Consider the following 10,595-nt stretch of genomic DNA (forward strand, 5'->3'; position numbering starts at 1 on the left):
GTGTGTGTGTGTGTGTGTGTGTGTGTGCGTATAGCATGTAGGTCAGTGGATAGCTTGTTGGAATCAGTTCTTTCTCTCCATCACACAGACCCAGACCTAGTATCAAACTTCAGGCTTATTAGCAAAACCCTTTATCTGCTGAGCCATCTCAGACTCCCCTGGCTTTTTAGTTTCTTTTGATGTAGGGTTTCCCACTATAGCCCAAGCTGTCCTGCAACTTACTGTGTACGCAAGCAGGTCTCAAACTTGAAACAAGCCTCCTGCCTCAACCTCCTGGTTCTAGGATTACAGGCATAAACCAGTATGCTCTGGAAGTCTAGGTTTTTCATTATTGTTGTTGCTTTGTTTTGTCTTGTTTTTTTTTTTTTTATCTGAGAAATGGCTCTCTTGGTGGGCACTTACAAATTATGTCCTTAACCTTCAGGTTTCTCATTTGTAGATTATGTGTGTCTCTCAGGGTTAGTCAGCACAAAGATTAATGTAACCATGTGAGAAGAAAATGCAGTTCCTGGCACACTGTAAGTGTTCAGCCAGCATCAGTTCTATGGAAACTGCTGGACTGGCCCTGATCCTGGCCAAACATGTACCTTGAGCACAGGTGCCAGGAAGATGGAGACACCTGTAAGGATGAACACCACCAAGCCCGTCAGCCTCTGTTCCCTGTGGGGAGAAGGAGAAGTTAGCTGGGTCTGAGTGTGCTCCTGGAACACCCAGGCTAGAGACCTTACCAGGCCTATTACAGACGTGGCACCAGAGAAGAGGAGAGATACCCTTGATAGGTCACCTGCCGAAGGACCCCTGCCTGCCCTGAGAAACTGAAAGGAAAGGCAGAGCACTCCAACCCTGGACCCCTGGCCTCTCCATCAGTCCAGGCTCAATGTTGTTCTGTTTCTTTTCTTTTTTTTTTTTAAATATTGTATTACATCTTTCTTATTTATACAGTGAATGTGCAAGCATGTATGTAAGCATGTGCCTGTCTTGGTGTATATGTGATGGTCAGAGGACACCTTGCAGGGATCAGTTCTTTCTTTTACCACCCAGATCCCAGGGATGAAACTCAAGTCATTGGACATGGCTGAAAGTGGCTTTGCCCACTGAGCCACCTCACTAGCCCACTGGGTTTGTTTTCTTGTTCATTTGATTGTTTTAGTGGTTCTGGGATTCAAAACTAGGACCTCATATGTACTATTTAAGAACAACCACCGAAGCCGGGCAGTGGTGGCGCACGCTTTTAATCCCAGCACTTGGGAGGCAGAGGCAGGCAGATTTCTGAGTTCGAGGCCAGCCTGGTCTACAGAGTGAGTTCCAGGACAGCTAGGGCTACACAGAGAAACCCTGTCTTGGAAAACCAAAAAAAAAAAAAAAAAAGAAAAGAAAAGAAAAAAGAACTACCACCGAGTTCCATCCCCAGCTCCATAGCTATTCTTCAGTTTTTTTGCTTTTGGGTTTTGTTTTTTTTGGGGGGTTACTTGTTTGTTTGTTTGATTGATTGATTGACTGATTTTTTTTTTTTGCTGTAGCCCTGGCTGTCCTGGAACTCACTCTGTAGACCAGGCTGGCCTCAAATTCACAGAGATCTGCCTCCTTCTTCCTCCTGAGTACTGGGATTCAAGGTGTGTGCACCACTATGCTTAGCTGCTGTTTTTATTTAGATGGAAAATTAACAATTTTTCACTGCCACAAAGACCTATATTTCATAATCTACAAGGTTAGTCAACTTCATGTATTTGGTAGAATGTTTCTAACAGTTACAAATTTGTTTTTATCATGAATTCCTTTGCAACATCATGATGTGCTTCTACATTGAGTGGGGACTGAAAGGTGGTATCTCCCCCTCCACTGTAGCCCTGGCTACCTTCACCCATACATTTATAACGCCCTTCTTGAAGCCCCTCACCTGTCACAGAGTGCAGAACCCGCCGCCCATTTACCCACTGCAGTTCTTAGGGGTCACAAACTGAGAATTCAAGCTGCCCAAATAACTCACACATCCCATAACCATTTTGCCACACCCCCTCTCCCCAGCCTACTGACTACAGGCTTCACCTGATGCCCAGGAAGTTGGGGACTTCTCCAGGGACACAGGCTTTGCTCTCTCTCCGAAGACTGTCCATGTGGGCCAAGGAGATGACGGTGGCCGAGACATACCAGGGTAGGCCAAGCACTGACGTGAACAGCAGCAGAGCCGCTACACAGAAGAGGTCCAGGTGGAAGCCGGCTCCCTTCTGCGGGGAAGGGGGGGGTCTGAAGATAGAAGTGGAGTCTGACCCCACCCTGGAGCTCCTTGCCCGGCAGCCTTACCTGCAGTCTGTACTCTGCGCGGTTGAGGATGACGGCTGTGATCTGCTGGTCCATGAAGACGAGTATAGACAGCAGCAGAGCAGGCAAGGCAGCGGCCACACTCAGCCACCAGGGGTTAGCTCCAAAAGGAGACACCAGCCAGCCACGCCCAGGGAGTGTAGGCTGAGGGGACATTCCATGGACAAGGTGGAAATGCCTCCAAGAACACCTCGTCAGCACACCCCAATCACTACCATGTCTGTCTACCACATTCCACATCCTGCCCCCCAGACCTTAGATTCTAGGAGAAAGCACTGTCACACAGACAGACAGATGCATGTGCACACACACACACACACACGCACACACACAACTCTCCTTCAGTGTATCCCAGTGCCTTAAAAGAGAGCAGAAAGAAGGCTCTGGACTTTGGTTCAGGGGCTCTCTCTCTCTCTCCCCCCTAGCCACCCCCCCTCCCTGCGCAAAAGAGTTGGTGAATAAAACCTGCATACTCTGCCATGTACTTATTCACAGCCTTCTTTAGGCTCACCCTCCCCACGCCCCACACCCAGAATAGGGCAGCTCAGGTTCAGACCTGCCTCAGTCTGGGCAGGACTAGGTGTGTCTATGTCTGCTCTGATTTATAAGCGTCTGTGGTGGGGAGGGGGCCCACGTGGTTGGCTGGGGTCTGAGCTCTAAAGCCACCCCTGTAGAGCCCCCTTGCTGTTCTGGCCTGATGGTGTCACCCTCCAGAAGGAGCTCCAGCTTTACTGTTGGTAGGGAGGGGTGTAAAGAGTAGGGTGTATGGAAGAAGGTAGGGCCAGTGGCAGGGAGAAGTCATAGCAGCATTTACTGAGTATGTGGTATGTACCAGGCACTGTAGTAACTATTGCACTGTGATATGTAAACCCCAAAACAACCTGTGGGAGAACTACTACTGATTTTATAGACTAAGAAATTCTCAGGGGAGGTATGGTGATGTGTGTCCGTAACTACAGCACATGGGGGTTAAAGCAGGAGGATAACGAATTTGAGGCCAGCCTCAGCTGTGTTTGGAGTTTGAGGTTAACCTGAACTGTGTGAGACTCTGTCTTTTAAAATAGAGATGCCTAGAGCAAGGCCTGCAGCCTGGAGCCTGTCTTCCAACACCTACCCTATAATAATAGCTACTGTATACAACATTCCTCATTCACTTATGTGTCTGTTGAAATACCTCGTTTTATCACTCAGCAACTCTGTGAGGCCATTGTTTTTACTGTCTCTATCATGAGTGATGGAAGAGGCTCAGAGGGAAAGAAGTATGGAATCTATGAGTCATATTACTCCAAGTTGCTAGCCCCACTTCCTCCTTACCCCCTCATCCTGTCCAGCTCTCACCTTGAATTCTGTGGGCACCAAGAGCTTCGGCGTGGCTAGGCCCAGGAAGGCATCAAGGCTGCAGCCCAGCAGGATGGCCAGGACTGAGGAAAAGTCGCTGAACACTTTGCGCACCTGGCCGTAGAGCAGACGCTTTAGTCTGGGCCTGCCATCCCATTTCTGTTTTACCCTTTCCCGTTTGCAGACAGGATCCAGGGCCAAATCCAGACCTTTCACACAGAAAGGAAAAGACACTTACCACCGAGGGGAAGAGGCGGCTGTTCTTTACATGCCTCAGGGCAGTGGCACAAAGGAAAGAAGTAAAGAAGAGGAGAAGGGAGAAGAAGGCGATGTCTGGCACCGTGTGACAGCTGGGGCCGCGAGGGTGGCCTCCTTGCTGGATGCACTCAGATGGAGGCAGGAAGGAAGCATTGACCAGGCCTGGGTGCTGAAATGGGCAACAGAGGACTCGTCCCACTCTCTCGGACCCACCTCAAAGGAAGGGGAACCCACAGAGACATCAGGGACTCAGGATGGGCCATAGGCTAAATGGAAGAAACCAGTGAAGCTTTCTTCTGAGGGTGGGGAGAGCTGAAGACCACTCCCTCTGTTCTTTCTCAGACCTTTTTAAGCTCTCACCACGCTTAAGACATCCTCTGTGTCTTTGAGCTTTGTACTTGTCCATTCAGACCTGTTTCCTGGGAAGCAGAGAATTCAGGTGTAAGCCCTCCTTCCTTGAAAAACTCTTCCCCACAGGAGTCTGTCTAACTTGTTCTACCTAAACTAAAAAGGTCTTAATTCCAATCAGGCTTCTGATTCTGTCACACTTCAGTGTGTTCTCGGGTTCCTACTCTGTGTCTTCATGCCCTCAGTTTCTCTACGTATCTGTGTCTCTGGTGCGGAACACAAAACTGAGCATCAAACATCGACCTAATGCGTGAGCTCACAAATGTATGTCCTAGAGGAAGAACTGGTCTCATTCAGGACTAGTAGAATCGGGCACACATCAGGAAAGATATGTTTTTAGCTAGATACTTGGTGGCTCCCACTTATATCCCCAGCAGTTGGAGATAGAGGCAGGAGGGTTGGGAGTTTCAAGGTCATCTTCAGTTACATATTGAGTTGGAGACCATATTAGTACCCAGGACCACCACATCCCCGCAGAAGACACTTTCTCCCATCTCGGTGCCCCTTCCCTGTGGAGGGATCTACACAGGCGTCACGATCCAAACCTTTCCACATGGCTAACTGCTCTCTCTCAGCTGTGAGTTGCTTGATTGCTGAATTTAGGAAATGAAGTGATTCCTGCCTGGTCCTGCCCTTTCCTCTCTTGTTTCTCTAAAGTAAGCTGCCTGGTTCGTGTACTTAGGTCTGCTCTTCTGATGTAACAAAGTCCCCCAGTCCAGTGCTACCATTCTCAGTTGGGTACACCTGATTTTGCCTTCTCTCTTAAGAAGCCCATTAACCCACACTCTCCCGTCAGGGATGTCAGAAATAAAGACAATCCTGGGCTCTCCCAAAATCTATTTTATAGCTGATCCAGAACCAGAAGTAGGTCTGCTGACTATTGGATAAGTACTCAGCATTTTTCTGAACTTAGTCCATTTCCTACATCTTTCCTCACCTGGCCAAGGTACCAGTTTCCCTCACCTACCTCCAGTGCCTGGGTATTGACAGAAGCAACCATAGGCAGGAGATCCTGGCCTTTGGATTGGATAGGCACGGATCAAGTTCAGCATCTTCCCCACAGCATCATAAATGAAGATGAGGCTGATGAGGGCACAGAATCCTTCCTCTGTGAATCTGGTGAAGTAGCGCACCAGCAAGCTGGCCTCTGTAGCCACCAGTACCAGGCAAAATGTGGCCACCCAGATGCCAACCCACAGTCGGAAGGGCAGGTAGTCCAGGCCGTAATCTCTGTGAGAGTGAGAGACAGTCAGGGCTGTCTCCTTCTTACCTAACCCAGGTCAAGTCCCTCAAGCCAGAGACAGTCCCTCCCTCTCTCTTCACCCAGTTAGGACCAACAGAAGATGGGTCCACTAACGGGCTGGGGAGGTAAGAGAGGTCTCCTACCTGCTGAAAGAAAAGAGTAGCCGCTCAAATACCAGCACTGGCCCTGTGCTGCTAAGGATAGTAAGGGGCTGGCCCGCCATCAGGCAGAAAACAGCTCCAGCCACTGCTGTGCCCAGGAAACTCTCCAGCACTCCCTGGAAGTAGGCAGACCTCATCATAGGATCCTGGCATCCCAACATAGGAGCCCAAGCTTCTGTGGAGTCTCACCCCCACTCACAGTGCCAAGAGGTCAGGCAAGTGGGACACCAAAGTTTATGCCAATCCCATCAGACAAACACACATACCTGGGCACCTTCAGTGGCATCTCCCAGAAGACCCCCAAAAGTGATGGCGTTTGTGACTGTGGCCAGGTAAATGTAGAACACAGCTGAGAAACACTGGGGGTGTAGGGCATCCAGGAAATCACTGGGGTACCAACATGCCTTCCGGCGCACGTCCTGAATAAGACCCCCAAAGAGCCTCCCACCCGTGGGTCGTCAGTGATCCAGGTTTCCACACCCCACGCCTGCATCCTGATTTTCACTGTATCCTCCCACATTGCCTTCACATTTTGATGCCCCTGTGACTCTTCCACAGGATCCCAACCCTTGTTCCCTCTCACCTGCCCGTCCTTTGCAATTCTGGGATTGGTGTGTGTGGCCCATGGTAGTGCTTGTCTTCTGCCAGGGCAGCACTCTGGCGGGGAAGGCTGGTGACCTCCTGCAGTTTCGAGGGAAGTCTGGGCAGAATGAGAACCTCAGATGGGCTGATGTCTCCAGCCAACCTGAGATTTGACTTTAGAGTATGTGACACCGAGACCCCTGGAGGCTACGGAGGTGGAGGCAGAGGACGCCTTCAAACTGTCTGATAAGAAGTTAGATACCGCCCTGTGAATGCCAAGCTTAGCTGGGGAGCGTGGTAGACCCATAACCAAGGAGGAGATCAGCGTGGAGTCATGACTCCAGGTACCTTTTGTGCTGAGAGGGTAGGCATTTGGGCGGGGGAATCCTGGCTGTCCAGTCCCACCGACCTGGAGGTAGAGCTGTCACCTCCTGTAGGAAGGCATCCAAGGCTGCCAGAAGGTCATGAAGATTGCTCGCCCGACGAACTGACCACTGGAATTGCTGCATTTAAGGCCACAGAACAGACAGTAAATGCATATTAGGGACTCTTACATGTGTGTTCACTTGTATTTTCTCAAAGCCATGCTCACACAGGCTACAAGCAGACAAATTCATGATGTACTCACAAGTCCACCCATCCATCCATGCCTATGTGTGTCTACCTTGGGCCAGTAATGCAGCTACATTGGAAGCTGGAAACTTCAGCCTCCATGTTACAGAAACAAAGCCACACTCTAACTCATTGTTATTCCTGATCACATACACATGCTCCACACACACACACATACACACAGAGGAAAACCTGCCCCACTCACCGGGTCACTGAGGAGGACAGCTGCTGCCCGTCCCATCTCATGGTAGCTCCTTCCCAAGGTGGGAGGACCCAAGAGGAGGCAGAAAAACCTGAAGAAGGAATTGGGGAGACAGGGGAGCTCCACGATGCTTTCTCTCATACAACAGCGCTGCCTGCTGCTGAGAATAGCCTCTGACTGACACTTAGCTCTGCTCAAGGACACACCAGCTCTGCAGACTGACCTCTGGGAAGGAGCATTTCCTAGACATCTTGGGGAACCATATTCAAAGACCCCATCCTTCTCAGTAGAAGCCCTTCTTCTGGGCCCCAGAGCCACTCAGTCACCTCACCTGCTGGGCAAGATCACCTCCGTAAGAGGCTCCAGCACCACTGGATTCTGCAGTCTTATGAAGGCCCCTAGTGGCTGTTCCAGGAAGCCCAGCTCTCCTGCCAACACCGCTGCTGCCTCAGCTCCAGGAGGCAGCTTCTGTCTCAAGGGGTTCTGGTGCTGGATGGCAGAGTATGAGAGGTTATTTAGGGAGGGGGACATTGGCAGAAAATCAACAACCAAGGAGTCTGGTGGAGGATAGGTGTCTGTTAATTTCTGATCTTCCTCCCAGCCTTTCCCAAGGAAGGGCCACAAACCTTCAGTGGGGTGTCCTCATCACAGGAAGCCTTTCTGAAAGTGTTAGACCCTGCAAAAACAGGACTACACAGTGGTCAAGAGCACAGGCTTTAGGGGCAGGCCCACCAGTGCTTTCTAACAAGGGGATAGTTGTGATACAGCCCTCCGTGGAAACAAGAATGGATGAGAAGATACTGCATATAGGTCTCCTGGCACAGTGCCTGCCAGGTACACCCCTTCGGAGAGCCCTGGCTGTTATGTCCTTGGCACTCGGTTTCCTCTGCCCTCACCATAACCACCAGTTTTCTCTTGTCCTGAGGACTGAGCCAAAACTAGGCTATTCCTGGCTCAAGAAAATGTAGAAGATTTCTGGGACCCTCCTATCCCAGAATCTTGATCCTAGGCCCAAAGAGAGATCCCTTACCTCTGCAGGACTTGATACCTGTGGTCTGGATGTGGTGCTGAGGTCTCTGCAGGAGCAAGGCCTGAAGCTGTCCTCTCAGTTCTGGGCTCAGTGACTCCCCACTGACTACCTGCTCTGGAGAACAGATGTGAAGTTCAAAGTTCAATCCCACTCCTGAACACACTCTGTCCTCCCACTGGCTCCTTTCCCTGCTTCTAATTCCATGAGTCTGTCTTTCCTTCTACCAGTCTCAGAAATACAAGGGTCAGTGACCCCCAACCCCCACCACACACACACTGTTGTTTTCAGACAAGGTCTCACTACATAAATGAAGCTCCCCAATTTTCAGTGGTCCTCCTGTCTCCGCCTGCCATGTGCTGAGATTACAGACATGTGCCACGGCACCCAGCTGCCTTACCATCACTATCCCTCAGACAGAAATGGGCGCTCCCTGGAGTAGGATGGGATGGGATAGGCTCTAGAAGACTCTAAGATTTGGGGGGAAATTCCCAGGAAATGGAATGTTTTTCTCAGCCTACCCACAAGCTCCAGGAGGCTCTGAGCTTGACAGTCTAGCAATACAATGCCCTCAGCCAATAGACTTCGAAGCTTCTGGAGGCTGGGTAGTGTCAGGATAGGCACATGGGGGCCACTCCACCGGCCCGCGCCTATGTCTAGCTTTTCCTCGAACAGAAGCCACCTGTGATGAAGGGATAGACAGTGTTATTGGGAGACTCTTGCCCATGTCAAGGACATAGGTAGGTCAGTGTGGCTGCCTTTGACCCAGTGGTGCAGAGGATCTCCCTCTCTGAGCAGTCACACCTCATTAGGTCTCAGAGAACTCAGAACCATATTGTAGAAGAAGCTGAGTCTCATGGCAAGAACACAAAGAAATCCTAATTCGAGGTAGAAAGGACGCTATAGACCTAACCAAGACCCACTCACCTGCCTGTCTCTCGCCACTCCAGTGCCTGGGGCCAGCCCAGCAGCTCATTTAGTTGAATGAAGAGCAAAGGGTCCTTGGATACTGGAGATTCCCCAATGTCTGTGACTGAGGGTCCATCAGGGCCAGGGCCTAGGCCAGTGTCCAGTTCCTCTGAGCAAACATTTTCATGAGCATCAGAGCCTTCAAAATCCTTTTGGCCTGGCAGCTTCATCTTAGAAAGACTTGCGCAAATCTTGGGAGCTCTGGGTGGCTGCATTTATACCCATCTCCACAGCATAAGCAAAGCAAAGCCTGTTGGCTCCAGAAAATACCAGTCTTCTCCTCCTCTATTTGGTCTCTGACCCCCTGCAGGCCTGTTTGTAAAACTAATCTAGCCTTTCCTAGACCTTTCAGAAGTACCCAACGTGTGAGTGTGCATCAAGTCTGACCTCACTATGTTTTGCGTAAATATACAGGAGTAACTGATACCCACCCCAGATTCTGTTGCTCCTGGCTGTCCTATGTCAAATATTAACACCACAAATCCAAGAGTATTTGGGTGTCAACAATATAACCTAGGGGCCACAGAGCCACAGAGACACATTTGGACAAACAAGGAACTAATAAATAACTAGACTTGTGGAAGCTAGGCAGGGAAAGAGAGACAGAAGAAGGTAGAGGTCCCCACCTGTAAAATGGGCTAATTTTGGAAAATGGAGGCAAGTCATGGAGAACACAAAACCTATAACCTATTAAGCTATGTGCCCCTTTAACTGAAACCCTCACTGAAGGTGGTAGAGGTGTGTGTGTATGTGTGTGTGTGTGTGTGTGTGTGTGTGTGTGTGAGAGAGAGAGAGAGAGAGAGAGAGAGAGAGAGAGAGAGAGAGAGAGAGAGAGAGAGAGATACTGGAGCCAAAAGAGAATGTAGCCTTTTATCAAATTCTATTGAGCCTACCTTGCAAACATGCCCAGAGTGCAGCCACATTCCCAGCATCAGCACCACTGCTTTGCTCCATCATTTCTCACCTGAATTCTTTGAGCAGCCCACTAGATTTTTGTGCTAATCTCTCTAGCTTTGGCTCTTCCTCTTTTCCCAAAGTTCATCTTCCATACAGCAGCCATAAGGATTTTTTTCTTTCTCTTGAGACTGGGTCTCATCACTAAGTATCCCTGGCTGGCCTGGAATTTGTCACAAAGACTAGGCTGGTCTTGAGTTCTTAGAGATCTGCCTGCCTCTGCCTCCTGTCTGCTAGGCTAAAAGTCATGTGTCACCACCCCTAGCTAAGGGTTCTTTAAAAAATCTTTTTAGGTTTAGAGAGATGATTCAGTGGTTAAGAACACTGCTACTCTTTCAAAAGACCCAGGTTTGATTCCCAGCTCCCACATGGCAGCTCACAACAGTCTGTAACTCTAGTTGCAGGGAATATGACACTCCTTCCTCTGGTCTTCTCAGGCACGAGGCACACACATGTTGGACAGATATATATGTAGGCAAAACACTCATGTAAACACACACACACACACACACACACACACAC

At 49.8% G+C, this 10,595-nt stretch overlaps 1 protein-coding gene and 1 long non-coding RNA gene across 7 annotated transcripts in view; one reads left to right on the plus strand and one right to left on the minus strand.

Annotated features, from left to right (window-relative positions):
• The window catches only part of LOC114617173, a 27,223-nt gene extending 22,783 nt beyond the window's left edge, over positions 1–4,440 (plus strand). The window contains exon 3 of the long non-coding RNA XR_003710751.1: positions 3,842–4,440. This is a non-coding gene — a long non-coding RNA (uncharacterized LOC114617173). The remainder of the gene's footprint in view (positions 1–3,841) is intronic.
• Slc4a9 (solute carrier family 4 member 9) overlaps positions 1–9,308 on the minus strand; it is a 16,917-nt gene extending 7,609 nt beyond the window's left edge. For 3 of the 6 annotated variants that reach the window (XM_028762706.1, XM_028762703.1, XM_028762702.1), the window contains exons 1-17: positions 9,078–9,289; positions 8,672–8,832; positions 8,154–8,267; positions 7,750–7,799; positions 7,455–7,612; positions 7,127–7,214; positions 6,658–6,812; positions 6,311–6,427; positions 5,994–6,168; positions 5,710–5,843; positions 5,291–5,553; positions 4,279–4,334; positions 3,896–4,084; positions 3,658–3,771; positions 2,302–2,463; positions 2,047–2,225; positions 588–660 (exon numbers count right to left, since the gene is read on the minus strand). In XM_028762706.1, the coding sequence (XP_028618539.1) occupies positions 588–660; positions 2,047–2,225; positions 2,302–2,463; positions 3,658–3,771; positions 3,896–4,084; positions 4,279–4,334; positions 5,291–5,553; positions 5,710–5,843; positions 5,994–6,168; positions 6,311–6,427; positions 6,658–6,812; positions 7,127–7,214; positions 7,455–7,612; positions 7,750–7,799; positions 8,154–8,267; positions 8,672–8,832; positions 9,078–9,289 (2,400 nt within the window). Of the gene's footprint in view, positions 1–587; positions 661–2,046; positions 2,226–2,301; positions 2,464–3,657; positions 3,772–3,895; positions 4,085–4,275; positions 4,335–5,290; positions 5,554–5,709; positions 5,844–5,993; positions 6,169–6,310; positions 6,428–6,657; positions 6,813–7,126; positions 7,215–7,454; positions 7,613–7,749; positions 7,800–8,153; positions 8,268–8,671; positions 8,833–9,077 lie in introns of all 6 variants that reach the window. The other 3 variants (XM_028762699.1, XM_028762704.1, XM_028762705.1) reach the window with 3 other exon arrangements.
• Positions 9,309–10,595: the final 1,287 nt, after the last annotated feature.

This window comes from Grammomys surdaster, unplaced genomic scaffold, assembly GCF_004785775.1.
Source record: "Grammomys surdaster isolate TR1022 unplaced genomic scaffold, NIH_TR_1.0 135, whole genome shotgun sequence".
Taxonomy (NCBI): Eukaryota; Metazoa; Chordata; class Mammalia; order Rodentia; family Muridae; genus Grammomys; species Grammomys surdaster.